The following is a 25,757-nucleotide window of genomic DNA, read 5'->3' on the forward strand; positions in this document are numbered from 1 at the left end:
TTAGTAAACTAGGTATTTGTACATTGGGCAGTGTGGACAGGTGCCAAGTCCTGCTGGAAAATGAAATTTTCATCTCCAAACACTTGTCAGCAGAGGGCATGAAGTGCTCTAACATTTTCTGGTAGACGGCTGCACTGACTTTGGTCTTGATAAAACACAATGGACCTACACCAGCAGATGGCATGGCTCCCCAAACCATCACTGATTGTAGAATCTTCCCACTAGACGTCAAGCAGCTTGGATTGTGTGCCTCTCCACTCTTCCTCCAGACTCTGGCAGCTTGATTTGCAAATTAAATGCAAAACTTACTTTAATCTGAAAACAACACCTTGGACCACCAGCAACAGTCCAGTTCTTTTTCTCCTTGGCCCAGTTAAGTTACTTCTGACATTGTGTACTGTATTGGTCACGAGTGGCTTGACAGAAGGAATGCAAAATTTGTAGCCCATGTCCTGGATACCTCTGTGTGTGGTGGTTTTTGAAGCACTCAACTTACTATTAATATGCTTGGATACAGCACTCTCTGAACAGCCAGATCCTTTAGCAATTACTTTTTGTGGCTTACTCGCCTTGTGGAGTGTGTTAATTACTGCCTTCTGGACATCTGTCAAATCAGCAGTCTTCCCCATGATTGTGTAGCCTACTGAACCAGACTTAAGCGGGCTTTACACGCTACGATTTCGCTACAGCGATCTCGTTGGGGTCACGGATTTTGTGACGCACATCCGGCCGCTGTAGCGATGTCGTAGCGTGTGACTCCTAGGAGCGATTTTGGATCGTTGCAAAAACGTCAGAAATCGCTCCTCGTTGACATGGGGGTCCGCTCCCAATTATCGGTGCTGTCACTGAGGCGAAGTTGATCCTCGTCCCTGCGGCAGCACACATCGCTACGTGTGACGCCGCAGGAACGTGGATCATCTCCTTACCTGCCCCCGGCCACAATGCGGAAGGAAGGAGGTGGGCGGGATGTTACGTCCCGCTCATCTCCGCCCCTCCGCTATCATTGGGCGGCCGCTTAGTGACGTTGCTGTGACACCAAACGGACCGCCCCCTTAGAAAGGAGGCGGTTCGCCTGTCACATCGACGTCGAAGGCCATGTAAGTACGTTTGACGGGGGTGCGTGATTTTGTGCGCGACGGACAGCAATATGCCCGTCGCGCACAAACGATGGGGGCGGGTCTCATGCTAGCGATATCGGGCCGGATATCGCAGCATGTAAAGCCACCCTAAGGGACCATTTTAAACTCATTGGAAGCTTTGCAGGTGTTTTGTGGTAATTATTCTAATTTTCTGACATAATGAATTTTGGGTTTTCATTGGCCATAATCATAAACATTAACAGAAATAAACACTTGAAATAGATCACTTTATTGGTCTATTGTTTTCATTCCTACACTGGTTTTTAATGTTTTTTTTTTTTAATTGACATTTAATAAAAATAAATATATTTTACTTTATTTTATATGTGTCATCATATCTTTTATTTGAGATTTCTTGCAGAGTAAGCGCTATTGGGATCATATAGTGACTGTAGGGACACTAAATATATTTTTGAAATTTTTGATTTCAATGTTTATTAAGAATGTTCTGTCCACTGAGATGGACACAACAGATTTTGCTTTGCAGTAAACATTGTTAATAAGAAACTGAAAATTAGAAAACAGAAAACAAACTTAAGATTGTGTAAATGACTTACAGTTTGGGGCAAGCAGTGATCATTCTTAGGTCAAGCCGCCCTTTATTGGCTTGTGTGTTCCTAGCTGTTTTTGCACATGAAGGAACATCTAGGACTTGCCAGGAACCTTCACATCATATTATCATCTTGGTTAGAAAAAGATATACATTTTTTACATTTTATCAGAGGGCTTGGTCTCAAATATTAGCAATACAAAGCTATTCCAGTGAAATGAGAGCAAAGGTCCGTCCTGGTGATAATCTACTCACCATTGTACTGTATCTATTAATATATGTAATTATAGCTGGCAAACTAATATAAAACATAACTGTAAATAACGTCCATCCAGTCTCATGTCACTCACCGTAGTGCACAGACGTTGTTTGGCTTCTGGCCACTCTCAACAAATAAAAGAAAATATAAAGGCGTTTAGAAATATGTATGAATCATTCATTATTCTGCAATGCTTTGATTTAACGATCACGCACTAATTTATTTACCTATACCAACAAATTATGGGGGAAGCCAGTAATGAAAAAAGTAAAAGGTGTGGCCCTGAAATTCCTCCCATCAAAATCCCAAAACAAAGCTCTAGCGGTGGATTTCTCTGGTTTGTAGAGGAAATCAATCAGAAACAAAATGTCAGAGAATAGAAGATCCAGCAATGATGGAATTCCTTGAAACTCCACTTTTACTACATGTTGCAGAAGGGGATTTGCACATGATGTCTTTGATATGCCGATGCACCTACCAAGCTTTGCCTAGGTGAAGCCACTTCAATAAAAGCTGGCCATTTTTTCCTGAAGTGGCTTTGCTGACAGTATTCCCTTGGGTTTTTTTTTGTTTTTTTTTTGCGGCGTTTCCAAAATCAACGTCTCTTTCCTATACTTCTAAAGAGCAAGCGGCTTCCATTTGAGGCCACCCGAGAAATGAGCATGTTACTTATTTCAACCAGATTGTGATTTCCAAACCCTGAAGGCGTTAAGTAACAAGAATGTTGTTTTTACATTACTGTGCATTAGGTTCACTTTTTCCAGCAGTTTTGAGAGGCTTTTTCATGTTGTTAGGTCTGAAAAAGATGTTGTGTGTACATACTCTAAAAGCAGTACACTAGCCTATGACCAGAACAACATGTTTCAGTAATCTTAAGCATTGGGAGAGTAAGCCAAAAGTATGTGGACACCCAATTAACAACACTTACCATACATACGTTTGTAGGACATTTTTTCAAAATGATGGATGGCAATAGGAGTTGGACTCATCTTTTGTTACCACAGCAGCCTCTTTTCTTATGAAAAAGTGTTCCACAGGATTTTGGTTGGGTTTCCAGCTTTTAGGTGCTTGCTCTATAGGTTTCCATGGTCTACTGCTTCATGGTTGTTGTCACAACTAGACTTATTCACTACACTACACTACAATAACCTTTATACTGCACTCGAACACAACTAGCGGATAAGAAATTTCATGAGCTCACTTGTGGCAATTGGATCCTATGACAATGCAGCTTTTAAAGTCACTAAGCTTTTTAGTATAGGGCTTGTTTAGTCAACCATATACAGTAAATCAGTCTGTGTGACCACACGTGGACTTATCATAGCCAGTGCTTATAGTCACTTTTCTCCATGGACCAATAGTATTTGGGAAGGGGGGTGGGTTGATAGAAATGTTGCAGGATATACTACCTTGGTCTGTTTTATAGACAAGATTAAAAGGCCACTCAGACACCTGCTCATGGAGCCACTCATGTCTACAATTTGTGGTGACAACTGCTCCAATTTCAATATGGCTTTCTGAACCTGACCTTTATCTGAGATCCCATGGCTTTGTGGTTAATTATATGCTGCTTGGGTTTGGCTGAAACCTTATACTGACTGATGAAGGGATAACATACTTTTAGCAATACAGTGTCACGCTACGTACAGGAAAGTACCCAGCGAACGACGAAAGGGAAGGGAAACACTTTGTCTAGGAAAGCGGGAGATGGTGACCCCTGACAAAATCTACCACTGGGCCCTGGCTTCCCTCGCCGCCCTAAATAGATTCCGCACTTATGTGCCGAGCAGTATACCTGGCCCTAGCCTGATCCTGATCTGGGCCACAGGTAGGGTACGGATGGGATGAGCGTTTCGTCAACCCCACTAGGAGTTAAAAGGACATACAGAGATAAGAAACAAAGGAAAATAACAAACAACTTGTTTCCAAGAAGATTCAGGGAGAGGTACTACAATATGCAATAAAGTTACTCCAGATGATTGTGTCGCGGGCGGGGAGGAGGGTGTCAACGCTGCGCTCTTCCACTGCTCGGGCCCGGCCGCCGCGGCTCTGCGGCTACTGCTGCTCGGTGGCTCGAGCGATAGGCCGGATCCCGGGGACTTGAGCGGCGCTCCTCGCCCGTGAGTGAAAGGGGTGATTTGTTGGTGGGGGATTTGATTAATGTTCGTGACGCCACCCACGGTTGTGGTGATTGTGTGGACACCACCGCTGCTCTGTCTGGGGATCCCGGGAGTGGTGGTATGGAGCAGCTAGATGTTGGTTTGCCCCTCCGAGGGTAGGGGGGTTTTGGTGGTCCCGGGGCCCGATGACGGGGGTTTAGAATGGTGGACAGGCGGGTTATGGGGCCTGTGGAGGTGCAGGGACGCAGGGGCAGTGCTGTGCCGCACGGCACGGAGGTACTCACTCAGCCCAAGGAAGATGACACAGTTCACGGTAAACAAACGGCTGGTTGGACGGGTCCCTTGGACGGCTGCGGTGTGGATGTTCCCTGCAAGTTAGCGGTGACTGTCTCTTTCCTGCACCTAGAAACGGTTGTTGGTAGCGATGGATTCCCACCGGTAACCCGCTCCCCAGCTTGGATATGAGCCGGAGGAGCCTCTCTTCTTGCCCGCAGGCGCTGGCCCTGCGAAACTGGTGCCTTGGCGGTGGCGGTGTCTCCCCTTCAAGGTTGGACTGTTGCCTTCAATCGGGACTTTGCTGCTGGGAGACCCGGAGGTCCCCTTCACTGACGGATTTGGCAAATTACGGCGACTCCTAGCCTTGCCGGGATCCGAAAGGCCCCTGCCAATGGTGCTGGCTTCTCTTTGTATACCACTCCGGTACCGCCGGGCCACCACCCGTCCACGGTCCTTTCGGCAACTTCCGATCAGCCTCTCCTGCAGACGGTCACCGCCGTCTGCCAACCTTGCTGTCTCAGTCCGGGGCACACACCCGGACCGACTTCTTAACTGTCACTTTCTCTTCCACCTTAACTCCTCTCTCTTGCTCCTCTACCACTTCACTTCTCACTTCCTTCAACTCTCAGACTCTAACTTCAACTGCCTGGTTTTCCCGCCTCCAGGGCTGTGAACTCCTCGGTGGGCGGAGCCAACCGCCTGGCCCACCCCCTGGTGTGGACATCAGCCCCTGGAGGAAGGCAACAAGGATTTGTGTTCTGACCTTGGTGTTCCTGCAGGGAATGTGGGGTGTGTGGTGGTGTCATGACCTGTGACCCCTGGCTTGGCCAGGGCGTCACAATTGCAAGCGGACTGCATGCAATCAGGATCTGTAGGTAGTTAGAGCTATCACCAGCATAGACTAGAAGTGAATGAGGATATTTAGGGACACAAATGGAAGTGCTGATGAAAACAGCTGAAAGAGTGAGGTATTCCACAGGGTCCTAAAGGGATAGGGGTGAACCCCAAGAAGAGGAGATGCATAACATATCATATACACCATGCACGAATAATAGAAGGTCAGGGAGCAGTTTGTGCAGCCAAACGCTGTGACCTTGTATAGCTAGACACCACAGGACTGTCTGTCACCCGTGACATACAGTGTGTATAAAAAAAATGGAAAACTGGAAAGATACTGAAAAGCTACAGCCAATCTGCAATTCCTGACAGCCCTGTTGCTTTTTAGCCCTCCTGCTACTAATGTGTCTTACTGCTTTTTAGAGTGTATGCCATAAAAAGAAATAAAATATGCTTAGGATATGCATTACTTCACTATTTGAGGAGGTCTGGCCTCTGAGACCCCAATAAATCCTAAGAATAATGAAGCCAATGGCCTTTCTGCAGTTTTTCTGTACAGTGCAGATCACAATCTAATCATCCTAAAGAAGTGTCATTCAATGGGAAAACCCTTTTCTGCAGAAGTTTACAGCTTTTGTATCATCTCTCCAAAAATGAAGTTGCACTTTAAATGAAGAAGTGTTAACAGATGCTGAGCACATAATATGCACATAATATTTTTTCTGATTAATGCACTATTCTTTTTAGAGCTCATTCTTGTTTCAAGCGCATTTCATCTGGATCACTGCTGCCAAGTTTTCTTTCTGCATGAAAGGGATCAGTCTTTCCATTGTTCTTTTGAATTTCAATGCATAGATAAATTATCTGCAAACTGGAAAACAATTTTCTGTGCCAGCAAAAAGGCAAATCTGGAACTTTAAGAGAAATGCTTAATGGTGGCATGCTAGAATCTACATCAGCCTCAGGTTACTATATTACTTTCCAAGTCAATTGATTACGAAAGGTTTAAAATTAAAAAGAAAAAGATGAACTAATCCCGGTGTGCCAAGATAAATAACCAAGTAAAGATCTGAAGAAATGCTTTATTGCCTGGGCATGTCCGATACGAAAGAAAAGTGTTAGATACATTCTAAAATGAGGTTTGTACCAACAGGGAAGTTTCTCTTCCATTTGAGCTATGTGAATAATTTCCATTTAACAAAATGGTGACATTTCTTTGCTACACACTTAAATTTGCTTGTTCAAATCCGGTCTTGCTTGCAGGAGGTTTAGCAGTCAAAGTAATCTTATAAGTAAATTATTGCCAAATCAGCATTATACAAACCTCATTAAAAAGCTATAATGGGATGATATACACAATATGTCCAAATGCCCTAAAAGAGTATAAAAACGTAATGTAACAGTGTGTCCCTCCCCCGCCTTTGCTCATGGTGTAATAGTCTGTCTCTCCTTGACTGTCCTGTATGTACTACTGGTGGGGGACTGTTTGTTCTTCTCAGCATGGGACTTCTCCAATCCACAACTTGGTAAACAAGAAAGAGCCAGGACTTCTAAAGTCCAATCATGTATCAAGTGTCAAGTCGGAGTTGGACTCTTTTGCTCACCTAAGGGGCTGATCCCAGGAGAGAAGAACAATGAGACCCATGTTAGTTCAGTTGGTTGGATCTCGGCTGGAGAAGGACTAGGATCTATTGCTGAGGCTGGATCCTAGAGCCTGTGTATGGACTGTCACAGATTAAGATCAGTGGCCACGTGGGATTGCGTTTTTTTTGTTCACCCTGTTGGACTCAAGGAACTCATATAAGGACCATTGCCATATTTTCCCTGGCGTGGGAATACCAGGAGGCGCCCCTGGATCTGTTGTTTTGTTGTGGACTCCTTGCAAACTTTAAGGATTTATATTTGTTTGGTGCTTTATCTTTGTGGTTCCAATAAAGCCCTTTGGATTGTTCCTTGGCCTGGCGTCCCTTACTGCTCTGCCGCATACCCTGTCACACGTAATAAAAAGGTTTTGCAAATGGGACGTCTCACTCTGAAAGGCCGAGCCAAGTTCATGCATTACAAAGTCCTTGTAAATAGGAAATGATATGTTATTAGCTGCTTCTTAGGCAATATCAGCTAACTGCTATGGGTATCATCAGTGGGATCACTTCGCAATCAGCTAGTCACCAAGATGGTTACTAAACAATGTTGACAAAACTAGTTCTCCAAATGTTAAACTTTGGTACTGAGGCTGTAATATGCGCCAATGGTGTCTAGTGGCCTTAGATAAGTCGTGAGAATAGTATTCATCTTTCTTACTCCCCCATACACATGAATACTCGGCTCCATCAAGCGTTACTGCATTCTCTATAGAGAAACCAGCATTGACTTTCATGTCTACAGAACAACAGGATCAGACAATTACATTTGAACCTAACTTCCTCTGACATCTGAGAGTTTAAATGACTTATCTAATATATATGGGCATGAGAATCTTAGAGGGGTTGTCCACTACTAGGACAACCCCTTCTCATTCCACATTTTTGCCCCCTTAAAATAAAATAGCACTTGCCTCTTGTGCTGGCGCTATTACAGTGATGCCGGCACTCGCTCTTCTGGGGCTCACGTGAGGTTGATACATCACAACAGTCACACACCCAATTACCACCGGCTTCACTGTCCCCCACCTTCCTACATGTAAGTAATCAAGAGGCAGTCTGTGGCGAGCCACAGCTCTCGCTTCCTCTACATTATTTATACTTCCGAAGGTGGGACAGTGAAGCAAACGCTGATTGGGTGCAAGGCTGACGACGTATCAACCTCACTTTAACGGTGCCAGCATGGGAGGGGAGTATGAGCTTATTTTATTTTAACTGGGGCAAACACATGTGAATGAGGAAGGATTGTCCTAGTAGTGGAAAACCCATTTATCACGAGTTTAGCAAACAACAACTGTTGTCCTTGCAATTATAAAACCGACACTTTCCTTTCCTAAGATAATTGGTCTGAAAGCCTGAAATAAAAGACCTGAGTACTTTGTAGTATCTGAAGCACTGAGGGAAGGCTTCCTAGAGTATAAGGGACTGCATCTGGAATACGGGCTTAAAAGAAGGGCAAAAACATCAAGGGCCTTTGGGACAAAAACAAAGCAGCACGTGTAGAGAGAAGCATAACTATAGAGTATATCTTAGGCAGGAAACCTTTTGGCCATGCCTGCTCCTGTGACAAATTCAATACCATACAGCAGCCCCCACCTCCATGCAGGATCTAAGTGTCCTAACGCTTACACAAAACATTCAGGTAGGGCTCCTTTCCATAAGGTTTTGAAAGACTTCTGTGAAAGTTAAATGTATTGGTGCAAGATGTACAAAAGTGACCACATTTCTTTCAAAATATCGTTAAACTTTTCTCTCCTTATTCCTACAGTCAGTAACTGCACAGAAGCGTATTTTTCAATTGCAACAGAAATGTGGAAGCATGGAGACTCATGAAGGCACAGTTCAGTTTATTTATATTCTACAGCGCTGAATGAGAAAGGTCAATGCTTTATTGAAAGAGACAATTCTGGTTTTTCTATTGAGTCAGAGCTGTTCTCCTTCACCCCGGACAGACAGTTCTGTATACTCACCTTGCATCTTAATACCCAGCCCAGACAGTCACTTGTTGACACCCGCCAGATCATGATCTCTGGCTGTTCCCCATGATCTGATGCTAGATTGCAGTCATTTGAAGAACAGACTTCTCGCGTATGCTATGTACTGTATAATACCATGTTCACAGGAGGAGTTGCCACATTGAGATCACAGCCTATCTGGGTCCAATACGCTCCATTCATCTTAACAGGACTGTTTTGCGTCAAGGACATGAAATTCTGTAAGTTCCATTCAGATGTATGGAATAGTTACAGAAATGTCTACTATGTATGTATCCACCAATAGCTGTTTTGCTGTGTAAAAGAAGCCAATACAACAGCTCTTATTATTCTCGAAAACATACTAAATATTTGTTTTACATTAAAAATATATAAAGTACCAGCTAAAATCGGGGGGGGAGGCAAATTTTACACCCTCAAACTAAATCTGTAGTGTAGCATTTCCCCTAAACAAATTACTCAAAGTATGACAAGTTAAGGTAAAAGTGTGTTCACGTTTCAAAGTTAATCCCCATCCATGGGATAGGAAGATACACCTTCCAAATCCCTGGGGTCTGACTATCCTGAACCCCCCACACTCTGAAGAGCACTGGCTGAATGGAGTGGGTGGGTGTGGGGATTCGAAAACAATTCCACATAGTAGCTGTTAATTTGTCCTTATATCCTTGCTCTGGCGCCAGCTGTGGGAGATGCCTTTGCCCTGCAGGGGTATTTTACAAGTAATATTTACATACTGTATATAATGTATAGTGATTTTTGTGCATTATTTGAAACAAGCTGTAATACCTGGCTTTGCCCGGGATAGTAACTGTCTCTCTCTTTCTCTCCCAGTCTCTATCTCCTTCTCTGTCTGTCTCTCTTTCCCTAATTGTCTCTTTCCGTCTGCCTCTTTCTCTGTCTGTCTCTTTCCCTGGCTGCATTATGACATGCCAACATTCCATTCAAGGGCATGGCTGCACATTCTCTGAAGTTCTGGCTGCATTGTGGCTCACAGCTCTATTAACTTTAATGGAGGCAGGTTGTTTGGCGAATAACTTAAGCGCGAGGTTAAAATTTCCCCTCAAAACATAGTCTATGAAGTTCCCTGAGTCAAATGGGGTGTCTGTGCAAAATATTGTGATTGTATATGCAACGGTGCGAGTTCCTTTAGCGGACATACATTATAGATTATATATATATATATATATATATATATATATATATATATATATATATATATATATACACATATACACACACACTAGCTGTACTACTCGGCTTCACCCGGGTTAATAACTATTGTTAACAAAATAGAATGTATTAACAAAAATTTATTGTGCACACAAAAACCACAAAACAAATAGATAGAAATGTAATTATATAAAAGCCAAAAACTAAGCTAAGAGAAGCATTTCACAACATATATTTCAACACCACACATATCCCACACAGATTTAACTAAATTGGCCAAGTAATGTGCTCAGTCTGTCTCTTTCCAGGTCTGTCTCTTTCCCCGTCTGCCTGTCTCTTTTTTTTTTTGTCTGTCTCCATCTCTCTGTTTCTTTTCCCATCTGTCTCTTTCTAGGTCTGTCTCTTTCCCAGTCTGTCTCCCCATCTCTTTGTCTGTGTCTTTTCCTGTCTGTCTCTGTCCCTGTCTCTTTCCCCGTCTGTCTCTATCAAGGTCGGTGTCTTTCCCCATCTATCTTTGTCTGTCTCTCTGGCTGTCTTCTCTTTCCTTGTCTGCCTGTCTCTGTCTGCATGTTTGTCTGTCTCTTTCCAGGTCAGTCTCTTTCACCATTTGTCTCTCTCTGTCTCTTTCCCTGTCTGTCTCTCTATCCGTCTCCCCACCGACATCTTATTACCTCACATATAAGCTTCTTATACTATGAATGTCTTTTGTTCCTATAGCAACCAATCACAGGTCCTACTAATAACCTGTAGTTCCAGGCTCCATTTACTTTAATGGAGGCATGTTTTTTGGAGAGTAACTGTAAAGCGCGGGGTTAAATTTTCCTGTCAAAACATAGTCTACGACGTTCCCTGGGTCACATGAGGTGTCTGTGCAAAAGTTCGTGATTGTAAATGCGACTGTGCGGATACACTTTTCGTTTCACTTTTTCCCCATTATGTACATAGGGGCAAAATTGATTGGTAAATTGGAACGCGCGATGTTAAGATTTCACCTCACAACATAGCCTATGACGCTCTCGGGGTCCAGACGTGTGTGTGTGTGTGTGTGTGCAAAATTTTGTGGCTGTAGCTGCGACGGTGCAGATGCCAATCCCGGACACACACACACATTTAGCTTTATACATATTAGAGATAGATATACACACACATTATATTATATTATAATATATATATATATATATACACATACACACAGCTTTATATATTAGACTAGCTGTAGCACCTGGCGTTGCCCGAGATAGTAACTGTCTCTGTTTCGCTCCCAGTCTAAGTCGGTCTCTCCCTGTGTCTGTCTGTCTGTCTCTTTCCCTGGCTGTATTGTGATATGCCAACATTCCATTTAAGGGCGTGGCTGCGCATTCTTCTGAAGTTCTGGTTGCACTGTGGCCCCCAGCTCCATTGTGGCTCCCAGTTCTATTGACTTTAATGGAGGCAGGTTTTTTGTCAAATAACTGTAAAGGGCAGGGCTAAAATTTCCCCTCAAAACATAGTCTACAACGTTCCCCGAGTCAAATGAAGTACGTGTGCAGAAATTTCATAATTGTACATGCGACGGTGCGAATTCCTTTAGCGGACATACATACATACATACATACGCTCAGCTTTAGATATTAGACTAGCTGTAGTACCCAGGCGTTGCCCGGGATAGTAACAGTCTCTCTCTGTCTGTCTCACTGTCTCTCTCTTCGTGTCGGTCTGAGTCTATCTTTCTGTCTGACTGACTCTGTATCAGTCGCTCTGTCTTTCTCTATCTCTGTATCTGTGTCTGTCTCTCTCTCTCTCTCTCTCTCTCTCTCTCTCTCTGTGCCAGTCTGTCTCTTTCCCCCGTCTGTCTCTTCCAAAGTTTCATTCCTTGTCTTTCTTCGTCTGTCTCTTTCCTCGGTCTGTCCTTGTCTGTCTGGCTCTTTCCAGGTCAGTCCCTTTCAAGGTGTGTCTCTTTCCCAGTCTGTCCCTGTCTGTCTCTTTTGCTGTCTGCCTCTTTCCAGGTCTGCCCCTTTCCCAGTTTGTCTTTATCTGTCTCTTTCCCTGTGTGCCTCTTTCTTTGTCTGTGTCTGTCTGTCTCAGTCTGTGTCTGTCTCTTTCTCTCTATCCGTCTCTCCACTGACATATTACCTCACACATAAGCTTCTTATACTTTATGTTCTTTGCTCCTATAGCAACCAATCATAGCTCCTATTACTAGCCTGTAGCTCACAGCTCCATTCACTTTAATGGAGGCAGGTTTTTTGGAGATTAACTGTAAAGCACGGGGTTAAATTTTCTTGTCAAAACATATTCGATGATGTTCCCTGAGGCACATGGGGGGTCTGTGCAAAATGTTTTGATTGTAAATGCAACGGTGCGGATTCCTTTAGCGGACACACACACACAGCTTTATATATTAGACTAGCTGTAGCACCCGGCATTGCCCGGGACAGTAACTGTTTCTCTCCCAGTCTCTGTCTGTCTCACTCTGTCTGTGTCTCTCGCTTTCTCTGTCTCTTTCCCTGGCTGCATTGTGTGTGACATGCCAACATTCCATTCAAGGGCATTACTGCACATTCTTCTAAAGTTCTGGCTACACTGTGGCTGTCAGCTCCATTGAATTTAATCGAGGCAGTTTTTTGGCAAATAACTAAAGCGCGGGGTTAAAATTTCCCTTCAAAATATAGTCTATGACGTTCCCTGAGTCAAATGGCGTCTGTCCAAAATTTTGTGATTGTAAATGCGACGGTGAAGATTCCTTTAGTGGACGGACACACACACACTGAGCTTTATACATTATCTAATGTCCCTATACTGTATTCATCCTACCAGATCTTACATCAGGTGTGGTGATAAGCGAGCACGACCATGATTGGGTACTCGTAACCAGCAGCTGGATGCTCGGATAGGCACAACTCAAGCACCCGAGTATAATGGACGTCAATTGGGGACTCAAGCATTTTTCTGGAAGAATTTGTGGAAAAATGCTGGAGTCCCCCATTAACTTTGCGCTCATCCTGTCATCCAATTACTCTTAACAAGTGGCGAGTACCCAAGCAGGGAAACCAGCACGTGGGAAGATGCTGTAACAACTGCAGGACACATATGGAGTCTCATACTGGGTTTTTATCAGTAGGACACATCACATCAGTTACTGTATCACGTGATGGCTCCTTGCATCTCTCTAAACCCCATGTAATATCAGGCTGACTGTATCTACCTGCTATGAACTGGTCCTCAAAACTACAATGTTAGACCATGGGCATTGCGTCATTACCTCCTCCATGTAGTGTGGCCAGAGCCCATATACTTGGTATAGGGTAGGCATGACTCGGTCCCCTGTGTTGGGGTCTTGCTGTGACATTTTTCATCGTGAACAATGAAAGAAATACACGCACTGAAGAGAGAACATTTTAATTGTAGGTAAATAAGAGACACGAAAGAAATATCAAAATATTAGAATATGGAAATAGGATCTAGGGGCCTGTCTACATTTCTTGGGAGAAATTTTAAAAATTAGAGCAAGGGAAATGTGTTGCTGTTGCCCATAGCAACCAGATCCTAACGTTAGAGGTGCTTTTGAAAATGAACTAAACAAATTGGTTGTTGCGAGCACCGCTGACACCATCACAAGTGTGGATCATGCTCCTGTAATGTCTCATGTACCTTCGGGAATAAAACACAACAACACTTCTATTATCAGTTTAATAAATAAGTTGCATTCAACAGCTGAAAATTAAAGTCACCCAATGAATCTCATTGTAAATCTGCTGGTAAGCTATGGGGAAATCTAGCAAACATGTTAATGAACTTCCATCTCTGTGTTTATCTTCTTAGCGGCTTCAAGGACAGCTGTCAGATTTGCTTTATCTCCAAATTCCTTCTCACGATGCTCAAGGAGAATTCCCTGGAAATTGTGAAATGCAAGGAGTTATAAAAGCAATGCTATGGCTTCTATACACGCACTAAAGCTGGTGAGACACATTAATGTATATACTCAGAACGCGACAAGTACTGAGAGGAGTCTCCCGCTTCTCCTCTGATGGTAGATGCTGAGGTAGATAAAGGATTGGCCAGTTGGATTTTAATACGTCTTAGCCTTTTCTTCTCAGACCCTGGCTGCGGCATTTGTACCCGCACACAAGCTAGCCAAACCTGTATCAGCAGGACCAACCAACTAATTAATTAATGTGTAAGGGGCTTTTGAGTCTCCCCCTACAGCAGATGTTACAAATGATAAAGATTGTTAAAATCCAACTGCTCATTCTTGATCTTTACATTTTCAGATGTCTAGTAGCAATTTAGGCTGGGACTCACATGCAACTCTGGCCATGTTCCTACATCTCAGGGCAATACAAGTGAATGGGCAAAAAACAGAATACAGCAGCACTCTAAGCACTAAGATATAATGAAACACATGAAATTTAAAATGCATTACCATTATATAGAATATACTAAGAAAATTGAAGGTACTTAAAGCATAAAGTTGTCCAATTCATGTGAGCCTATAAACCACGGCAAGGTGACCTTTCTTTAATGGAACCCTAAACCGAAGTACCTTCATTTTGTTAAGTATATTCCATGTAGCAGAAATGCAGTTTAAATGTCATATATTCTGTTTGATTATATTTTAAACACTTAGGGCTCATTCACATGACTGTTCCGTCTGTCTTCGTCAGTTCCTATTTTTTTGCAGACCCACGGACAGGACCATCTTTTCAATGTCTTTTGTTTAGAATCGGATGGCACATGGAAACACTTCAGTGTGCATCCGATCCTACAAAAAAAACAAACACACATTGGACGCCGTATGTCCATTCCGTTATTAGGGTATGTGCGCACATTGCCTTCTGTGCAGTGCGGAAAAGAACGCACCCTCAGAACTGTAAACACTGCATTTGTCAAAAAAAAAAAAAATGCATCCAGATTGCATGCATTTTGCATGTACTTTTTGCAGTGCGGTCCCACAACAAATGAGCTCTGTAATGCCCGCTGACAGCAGACAGCGTCACGCGATGAGAATGATCTTGGATAAACCTCACCCGACTTAATTGTCATACCGCGGCTCTGTGTGTGTCGCGTCCTGATTAGCGGTCACCCATGAAGGACTCACCGGTGACCGCTAATCCCCTGACTGACTGAACTGGGCAGCACAATCAGCGCTGCCGTCCCTCAGGTTACCCACGGCCAGCTGGAGTCCTCCACCCGAGACTGCAACTCACCTGTGACGTAATCGCTGATCGCGCTGCTCACTTCAGTCACTCGGGCGACTTGCTGTCACAGTTGGAGGATCCAGCGGTGGCCGCAGGTAACCTGACTGATATCATCATTGATCGTGCGGGTCACTTCAGGTGCTGCGTGGAGCTGACAGAACGGTGTGGTCTGTGACCGCTGCTGTCTGCTTCATGTAGCAGAGCTGAGAGCGTCGTGGGACATTGTGTGGATTACGCCGGACCTGGATGGGCATTTGGGGGTAAATAAAGTGGTGAAAGAGGGTGGGGTTTTTTTTTTTTTTTCCAAATAAAGGATTTTTTCGGGTGTATGTTTATTTTCTTTAACTTACAGGTTAATCATGGAAGGTATCTTGGGGAGACACCTGCCATGATTAACCTAGGACTTAATGGCAGCTATGGGCTGCCATTAACTCATTACCTTGATTGCCACTGCACCAGGGCAATTCGGGATGAGCCGGGTAGAGTCCCGGGACTGTCGCATCTAATGGATGTGGCAATTTCTGGGCGGCTGCTGGCTGATATTGTTAGGCTGGGGGGCTCCCCATAACGTGGACCTCCCCATCCTGAGAATACCAGCCTTCAGCCGTGTGGCTTTACCCTGGCTGGTATCAAAATTGGGGGGGACCGCATGTCTTTTTTTTTTAATATTTATTTATTTTACTGCACGATATAGACCCGCCCATTGGCGGCAGTGATTGGTTGCAGTGAGATAGCTGTCAGTCAGCGTGGGGGCATGTCTAACTGCAACCAATCATAGGCGCCGGTGGGCGGGGAAAGCAAGGAACACGAGATTGAATAATGAGCGGCCAGCATTTTCAAGAGGACAAGCCGCCGGAGCTTTGTGACAGCCGTGCTGGTGATCAGGGATCAGTGAGTATGAGAGAGGGGGAGAGACTGACCGACAGAGGGAGACTAACCGACATCTACAGAAGAGACTAAAGACCTGCGTTTTGCTTGTTAAAAAAAAAAAAAAAAAGCATACGGAACGCAACAAAGATGCAGTTCAAGCGCATTTTGGTTGCGTTTTGAGCCCCATCATTGGATTTCAATGGGTGGAGAACGCAGCTACAACACACAAAAGTGACATGCTGCTTTTTTTTTTCCCCCGCAGCGATTTTTGGCATCCATAACGCTGAGTTTAAAAACGCAGCGTGCGCATTGAATTTTCGGACTTCAGACTTTGCTAGGGAAGCAGAACGCATGCAATTTGGCATGGAAACGCTGCAGTTCAAAACGCAGCGTTAACGCGGGAAAAAACACAACGTGCGCAAATAGCCTTATGGAACATGTCCTATTCTGTTCTGTGATAACGGACCGTGACTCAATACAAGTCAAAGGGCCTGCAAAATTCCCGCACGGAAGCACTTCCATGTGACTTCCGTCGGGCGATCGTGCAGTCTGTGCCCAGCTCCCCCGCCAAACCCGCGGCTGCTCGCACTGCAGCATATCCGCATATGCCCGCACTGCAATGTCAGCATCTGCCTGCACTGCAGTGCAAGCAGCCGCGGGGATGATGAGCATTGCCATCAGGTGGTTAGATGAGATCATTACCTGTGGTGATGAACTCTTGCACTCCTGACGTCAGCGCTCGTGACTGACAGCCGCTCTCACATCACCTCTCGCGGGCGGCCCGAGACTGACTAGCGGTAACGTCACTAGCCGCTTGTGAGAGGTGATCTGAGAACGCGGTGGGCATAGAAGTCAGTGACCAGCGCTGAGGTCACGAGTGCAGCGGCTTCCATCACCGCAGGTAATATACCTCGCTAACCTCCTGAAGTCAGTGCTGGCCATGCCCTGAAGTCACCTGGGCTGATCTACTGATGTTCTCTCAGGTCACTGCACTGCTCTCCCAGCCAATGGGGATCGTTCTGTTCTTCATTGACTGGGACAGTGAGTATTGATCGTCGTGGGACCCCCTTATTGGGTTACGCCGGACCCGGATTTGCTTTTTCTTTTCAAAAAAATTGAAGAGGGAATGTGTTGGGGAGTCGTTTTTCAAATAAAAATTTGTTCGTCGTCAATTAATTTTTTTTTTTACTTACTGACTGGGTTATGATGTCGGGTATCTGATAGATGTCGTAACATCAGTAACCCCAGGGCTTGATCCTAGATGACATTACACATCTGGTATCAACCAACCCCATATATTACCCCATTTGCCAGCGCACCAGGACATCGGGATGAGTTGGGAAAAAAAAAAAAAAAAAAAAAAAAAAACAGGATTGGCGCATCTAATAGATGCACCACTTATGAGGTGGCTGTGGCCTGCTATTCTTAGGCTGGTGAGGGTCCTAGAACCACGGAAGAATACCAGACCACAGCTGTCCGCTTTAACCTTGGCTGGTGATCCAATTTGGGGGGACCCCATGGTTTTTTGTTTTATATTTATTTGATTTATAAAAAACAGCGTGGTGTGCCCTCTGTTTTAGATCCCCAGCCAAAGGTGAAGCTGCCAGCTGTGGTCTGCAGCAGTCTGCTTTACCCGAGCTGGCTAAAAAAAAAAAAAAATAAATAAATAAATAAATAAATAAATAAATAAATAAATAAATAAATAAATAAATAAATAAATAAATAAATAAATAATAATAATAATAATAATAATAATAATAATAATAATACCCACGTCTTTTTTTTTAATTATTTATTTTTTTTGGCTAAATACAAGGCTAAGCACCCTTTAGTGCCACATGAAAGGCACTAAAGGGTACAAGTTTACAAAATGCTGGGGAGTGGGACATTATATGTCTTTCTCATCTCTTATCTATTTATCTATCTATCTATCCCTCTAGCTATTCCTCTTATCTATCCCTCCATTCATTCATTTCATCCCTCTATTAATCCCTCTCTCTGTTTCTCTATCTATACCTAGCTATCCATCTATTTAGCTGCTTCCGTGTTTTGCGGTCCTAAGAAAAAAAAAAAAAAAAAAAAAAAAAAAGGACCGTGTTTTGTGGACCGCAAAAACGGAACGGTCATGTGAATGTAGCCTTCAAGAGTGATGCTGCATTGTTTTGTTTGTGCATTAGGCTATGTGCGCACGTTGCGTTCTCTGCAGTGCGGAAAAGAACGCACCCTCTGGCAGACTGGACACTGCGTTTATAAAATAAAATGCATCCACAACGCATGCATTTTGGATGCTTTTTCCATGCGTTTTGGATGCATTTTTGACAGTGCGCTCCCCCGGCAATTCAGATTTGCTACATGCCGGCTGACAGCCGACACAGACAGAGTCGCGTGATGAAAATGAACTTGGGTGACCTGCACCCGACTTAATTGTCATACCGCAGCTCTGTGTGTGGCGTCTCGATCATCATCTTCACTGCACACATCCCGACATTACCGCCGACATCCCCGCACACATCCCGACATCCCCGCACACATCCCAACACTACAGCCCTCATCACCACACACACACACACACACACACACACACACACACACACACACACACTACCTCAGTGACGTCCCTGCTGACAGCGCGATTCACTTCAGTTGCTGTGTGGAGCTCACAGGGGCGGCTGTGTTCTACTGCCGCTCCTGTCAGCTTCATGTAGCAGAGCTGGATGCGTCGCGCGGGACCTCTGGATTACGCCGGACCTGGAGGGGTATTTGGGGATTTTAATAAAGTGGTGAAAGAGGGGTGTTTTTTGTCTTTTATTCCAAATAAATGATTTTTTCGGGTGTATGTGTTTATTTACTTTCACTTACAGGTTAATTATGGAAGGTATCTCGGGGAGACGCCTGTCATGATTAACCTAGGATTTAGTAGCAGCTATGGGCTGCTGCCATTAACCCCTTATTACCCCGATTGCCACCGCAACAGGGCAATTCGGGATGAGCCAGGTAAAGTCACGGGACTGTCGCATGTAATGGATGCGGCAATTCCGGGCGGCTCCTGGCTGATAGTTAGGCTAGGGGGCTCCCCATAACGTGGCGCTCCCCATCCTGAGAACACCAGCCTTCAGCAGTGTGGCTTTATCTTGGCTGGTATCAAAATTGGGAAGGGGGGGGGGGGGGGGGGGGGGACCGCACGGCGTTTTTTTTTCTTAATTATTTATTTAACTCCGCGATATAGACCCACCCACCTGCGGCTGTGATTAGTTGCAGTGAGACAGCTGTCACTCAGTGTGGGGGCATGTGACTGCAACCAATTATAGGCGCCGGTGGGCGGGGAAAGCAGGGAATATGAGATTGAATAATGAGCGGCCAGAATTTTCAAAAGAGGAAAAGCCACCGGAGCAGTGTGAACGCCGTGCAACGCCGCGCCGGTGATCGGGGAACGGTGAGTATGAGAGAGGGGCGGGGGGGGGCAGACTGACTGACAGAGGGACAGACAAAGACCGACCGACAGAGAGAGAAAAAGACAGACAGAGCGACTGACAGAGAAAGACCGACTAACAGAGAGGGAGATTCACCGACATCCACAGACAGAAATTGACCAACATCACAGAGACTGAAAAGACCTGCGTTTTGCTTGTCAAAAAAAGCATGTGGAACGCAACAAAAATGAAGTCCAAGTGCATTTTGGTTGCGATCTGACCCACATCATTGATTTCAATGGGTGCAGAACGCAGCTACAACGCACAACAGTAGCGACATGCTGCTTTTTTTCCGCAGCGATTTTGGGCATCCAAAACGCTGCGTTTACAAACGCAGCGTGTGCATTGATTTTTCGGCTTTCTCATAGACTTTGCTGGGGAAGCTGAACGCATGCAGTTACGCTGCAGTTCAAAATGAAGCGTTTCCGCGGGAAAAAAAACGCAACGTGCACACATAGCCTTATGCAGTCATAGCATCCTGCACCTGTTCACATTTACATTATTCCTTTTGGAGGTGCTAGTCGTTTTTTTTTTCACTACACAAGTGTGGGGTCACAACGCAACCCCAAGAAACAAAAATCACAAAGTCCAAACCACGTCCCTTTTTATGACTTACTTGTCACTGTCATGCTACCAGCCACAAAATCACCATTTAGCCCCAGCCATGTAGTCCATTTTCTTGTTACAGTATAACACATGGAGGCTCAGCTAAGTTTGCATATGTATGGAGGGTTTGTGAGAAGAAGTCATGAGTCAAATGTACATTTGCCTTGCAACTATCTAATCTGTATGGCCAGCTTCACATGCCATAATTTACATATAAGCTTAAATTAGTGTTTGATACCATGAGAATAATGATTAAGAAGCACTACTGTATGCCAGTGTATAACTGCATGAGACTGATTCTTGCACTGAGGCAATTTTCTTGTTTTTATAGGAGTTAATCATTTAAATAAATATTCAGGTTTTATAGTTTTGCTACCTACAAGTAATTTATTACATTACACAACAAGTTATGGAATATTTATAGGGAAACTGAATTCCAAGTAGATATCCTTGAGGTATCTTGGCAGCTTCTTGACCAGGATTACAGGTAATAGGCACGGGTTTAAGTATGGTGTACTGTGGTTGGGATAAAAATGAGGATTCTTTGACTCTTAACTACAAGGCAAAGTCAACGAAGGCTAAAAGCCAGATACTCGTAAGACCTTGCTGATCAATGGAGTGGCCCTTTCCAATTAGATCTTTAAGAATTATGAAAACAGCCAAGAGTGGCCTCATGCAAAGTTCATGTGCCCCGATTGCAGCTGCCACTGGCCACCACTGCTTGAGGACCTTAGGGTCAGTGGCTCCCACCTATGGTATGCAATATTTAGATATGCTGTAAATGGCTTAAGGTGGAAAGATTCCTTATATGAACTACTCTATAGGAGCGATTGATAAAGGAGCAGGGACAGTTTGGGGACTTCAATGATTAGTAGGATTGAAAATTTGCCATTTAATTGGCTATTACAGTTAGGTCAATGTTCGAGAGCAAAGGGGAGAAGCCAGATTGGTTAAATTAACCTGCTTCACAGAAAATGATCTTAGGTCTGTGGCTGTGTAGATAAAAGCTCTGTCAGATAAAGCAGCAATACAGCAATTATCCAGCAGTCTGGGGCACCTGACAACACACTAGGTACATAAATACAAATCTTATCTTATAATATATAGTTTATTTTGACCCATCATTTACTAAATAGTGTTGACTATTGAAATCAAAGAAAGCACATGCAACACTTTCACATCAGTCCTCAAATTAACTTTAACTAATGGTACCATCACACATAATGAGATCGCTAGCGAGATCGCAGCTGAGTCACGGTTTCCGTGACGCAGTAGCGATCCCGTTAGCGATCTTATGTGTGACATCTACCAGCAATCAGGCCCCTGCTGTGAGATCTCTAGTCGTTGCAGAATGGTCCAGGCCATTTTCTTCAAAGGCGATGTCCTGCTGGACAGGACGCATCGCTGTGTTTGACACTGTGTGACAGGGTCACAGTGACTGCTGAGATCGTTATACAGGTCGCTACTGCGAGCTGTATTGTTCCTGCATCGCTGGTAAAATCTGATTGTGTGACATCTCACCTGCGACCTCCCAGCGATCCCTATCAGGTCGCATCATTTTCGGGATCGCTGGTAAGTCGTTGTGTGTGACTGGGCCTTAACTGTGTACTTGGAATACTGAGCACCGCTGCATGTTTCTTATCAAGCATTGCAACCCCTGATTCACTCTGATCACTGTATTCGGACATCATATAAATTGTGCATCTGTACAATGTAGATACTTATAAGATTACTGAACACAAAATGAAGTTCAAATATTGTCCTACGTAAACTGTCTGCATGAAAAACTTTAAGGCTATGTTCACACAGGACGTTTTTGAAGCGTTTACCTGACCAAAACCTGATCTTGTGGCAGGATGTCTCCTGGGAGTGATCTGCGGTTTTTGTGGCGTTTTTACAGTGTATTTTTTTTCTGTGATGTCAAGACCAGCAAGGGTTCAAGAGTACCCAAGTGCTGGGCCGGGGCACAAATTGACCTGGATCCAGCACACGGGTAGGGAAAAAAAAAAAAAAAATAAAAAAAAAAAAAAAAAAAGTAAAGCAAGTGCGCTATACTTACCGGTCTCAGGTAGATGCTAGAGTGTATGGGCTCCTTCCAGTTATGACATCATTCAACAGGCCCCATCACATGAATTTCATTTTATTTTAAATAAAGTTCATAAAGCACCCTTTTTCACCACTTTATTAACCCCATAATCACCCCTGCAGGTCCGATGTAATCCACACGAGGTCCCACGGCGATTCAGCCCTGCTACATCTGAAGATCACAGAGAGCGCCATAGAACAGGACTGCCCGCTGTGAGCTCCAGGGAATGAATGAGCCACACGATCAGCAGTCACTTCACTTAGGTGATTCCCGATCACAGCTGGCGATACCTGTGATCGTAAATAGCCTGAGTAAGGTCACTGCTGAATAAGCAGCTCCCTCATTCTCTGTATAGACCCACAGACCAGGTCTGTGATTGGTTGCAGTCAAATGCTGGGGGCGCGTCTGACTGCAACCAATCACAGATGAAAGAAGTGAATATCTAATGAGCGGGGAAGTGGAGGAGGCGCGGGAGCGTGATACCATGCCGGTGATTCGGTAAATATACCGCGTCTGCTCCAATCCTTCTATCCACACCACCATTTAAGTGCCGGCCAGATACCCTGGATTAATTCCGGGCCTATCCGGGTTTTTTACTAACCAGGTTAGATCCGCCGATCCAGGGTATCTGCGAGTTCACCTGTCACTAGGGTGAAAAACCGTAAGAAGAATTGACATGTTCATTCTTTTAATGACGCAGTAAAACTGGAGGTGGTTCCAAAAAAAATCCTGACATGTTTGTGTGGGTGCGCAAAAAGAAAAAAGGAGTGTTTTATTAGCATGGATTTGCATAAAACCAAGGCAAATCCGTAGCTAAAAAAACGCTGTAAAAACGCCTAGTGTGAACATAGCCTAAAGCATTATGTGCGCTTTATTTTAATCTCATCTACAACAAGACTGTTAGGCTATGTACGCACGCTGCGGTTTTGTGCCTTTTTAGACGCTTAAAAAAAAAAAAAAACTCAAAAAACAAAAAAATGCACCCGCGGCAAAAATGCATCAGTTTTTACCATGTTTTGGTGCGTTTTTTGACTGCATTTTTGATCTCTGCTTTTTTCAGCGTTTTTCCAATGCACTGCATGGGGGAAAAAAAAAAAAAAAAAAAAAAAAAAAAAAAAAACACGCAGGAAAGAATTGATATGTCAATTTTTTTTGTTACACTCAAAAATGCAGCTTAAAAAAAAAGTTGTGTGCGGACAGCAAAAATGAAAAGTCAGACTTTTCTGGGGAAGCAAAATCATGCAGTTTTGAGCCCAAAAACGCACGCGAAAAACGCAATGTGCGCACATAGGCTTAAGAGACAATAGGCCTCATGTATATGGTCTGTCTCTTGTGTTGTAATCTATAGAAGGGCTTTATGTGTGAAAACCTTTAGGCTATGTGCACACGCTGCGTTTTTTTTACGCGGTTTTGGCCGCTAAAAAACGCACAAAAACGCACCTGCGGCAAAAAAACGCATGTGTTTTTGATCTCTGCGTTTTTCCAATGCATTGCATGGGGGGAAAACGCAGAAAAACGCAGGAAAGAACTGACATGTCCATTTTTTTTTTTTTTTTTTTTTTAAGCTCAAAAAAAAAAAAAAAAAACAAGTTGTGTGCGGACAGCAAAAACGAAAACTCAGACTTTGCTGGGGAAGCAAAGTCATGCAGTTTTGAGGCCAAAAACGCACCTGAAAAACGTGCAAAAAACGCCGCGAAAAATGCACTGTGTGAACTTGCCCTTACCCTACATGGCTTCCCTTGAACTAAAGTTTATTGGAATTTGTTCTGAGGTTCCACAGTCCACAAAGTGAACAAAATCTCTTCTACCCCCACAGCAAGATTATTAAAGCCTAGAAAAAAAAAAAAAAAAAAAAAAAAAATAACAAAGGAGGCACCTTGAGCAGTGAAAACAACGTAGGGAGTTACTCCCCTGCTGTTCAATGTCTCCTAAAGAAGGGAATTTTGTTACTTACCGTAAATTCCTTTTCTTCTAGCTCCTATTGGGAGACCCAGACGATTGGGTGTATAGCACTGCCTCCGGAGGCCACACAAAGCATTACACTAAAAAGTGTAAGGCCCCTCCCCTTCTGGCTATACACCCCCAGTGGGATCACTGGCTCACCAGTTTTAGTGCAAAAGCAAGAAGGAGGAAAGCCAAGAACTGGTTTAAACAAATTCACTCCGAAGTAACATCGGAGAACTGAAAACCATTCAACATGAACAACATGTGTACCCGAAAAACAACCAAAAATCCCGAAGGACAACAGGGCGGGTGCTGGGTCTCCCAATAGGAGCTAGAAGAAAAGGAATTTACGGTAAGTAACAAAATTCCCTTCTTCTTCGGCGCTCCATTGGGAGACCCAGACGATTGGGACGTCCAAAAGCTGTCCCTGGGTGGGTAAAGAAATACCTCATGTTAGAGCTGCAAAGACAGCCCTCCCCTACGGGGAGGCAACTGCCGCCTGCAGGACTCTTCTACCTAGGCTGGCGTCCGCCGAAGCATAGGTATGCACCTGATAATGTTTGGTGAAAGTGTGCAGACTCGACCAGGTAGCTGCCTGGCACACCTGTTGAGCCGTAGCCTGGTGTCGTAATGCCCAGGACGCACCCACGGCTCTGGTAGAATGGGCCTTCAGCCCTGATGGAACCGGAAGCCCAGCAGAACGGTAGGCTTCAAGAATTGGTTCTTTGATCCATCGAGCCAGGGTGGCTTTGGAAGCCTGCGACCCTTTACGCTTACCAGCGACAAGGACAAAGAGTGCATCCGAGCGGCGCAGGGGCGCCGTGCGGGAAATGTAGATTCTGAGTGCTCTCACCAGATCCAACAAATGTAAATCCTTTTCATACCGATGAACTGCATGCGGATAAAAGGAAGGCAAGGAGATATCCTGATTAAGATGAAAAGAGGATACCACCTTAGGGAGAAACTCCTGAATGGGGCGCAGCACTACCTTGTCCTGGTGGAACACCAGGAAAGGAGCTTTGGATGACAGCGCTGCTAGTTCAGACACTCTCCGAAGAGACGTGACCGCTACCAGAAAGGCCACTTTCTGTGAGAGTCGAGAAAGTGACGCATCCCTCAGAGGCTCGAAGGGCGGCTTCTGGAGAGTAACAAGGACCTTGTTTAGATCCCACGGATCTAACGGCCGCCTGTACGGAGGTACGATATGACAAACCCCCTGTAGGAACGTGCGCACCTGAGAAAGTCGTGCTAGATGCTTCTGAAAAAACACGGATAGTGCCGAGACTTGCCCTTTAAGGGAGCCGAGCGACAAGCCCTTTTCCAACCCAGATTGCAGGAAGGAAAGAAAGACAGGTAACGCGAATGGCCAGGGAGATACTCCTTGTGCAGAGCACCAGGATAAGAAAATCTTCCACGTTCTGTGGTAGATCTTAGCAGAAGTGGACTTCCTAGCCTGTCTCATGGTGGCAACGACCCCTTGGGATAATCCTGAAGACGCTAGGATCCAGGACTCAATGGCCACACAGTCAGGTTCAGGGCCGCAGAATTCCGATGGAAAAACGGCCCTTGGGACAGTAAGTCTGGACGGTCTGGTAGTGCCCACGGTTGGCCGACCGTGA

At 44.5% G+C, this 25,757-nt stretch overlaps 1 protein-coding gene across 2 annotated transcripts in view; it reads right to left on the minus strand.

Moving 5' to 3' along the window:
- Nucleotides 1-13,347: 13,347 nt before the first annotated feature.
- The window catches only part of PRXL2A (peroxiredoxin like 2A), a 57,647-nt gene continuing 45,237 nt past the window's right edge, over nt 13,348-25,757 (minus strand). For both annotated transcript variants that reach the window (XM_075349024.1, XM_075349026.1), the window contains one exon: nt 13,348-13,856. In XM_075349024.1, coding sequence (XP_075205139.1) covers nt 13,752-13,856 — 105 coding nt within the window. In that variant the 3' untranslated portion in view covers nt 13,348-13,751. The remainder of the gene's footprint in view (nt 13,857-25,757) is intronic.

This window comes from Anomaloglossus baeobatrachus, chromosome 5, assembly GCF_048569485.1.
Source record: "Anomaloglossus baeobatrachus isolate aAnoBae1 chromosome 5, aAnoBae1.hap1, whole genome shotgun sequence".
NCBI classification, from domain to species: Eukaryota; Metazoa; Chordata; class Amphibia; order Anura; family Aromobatidae; genus Anomaloglossus; species Anomaloglossus baeobatrachus.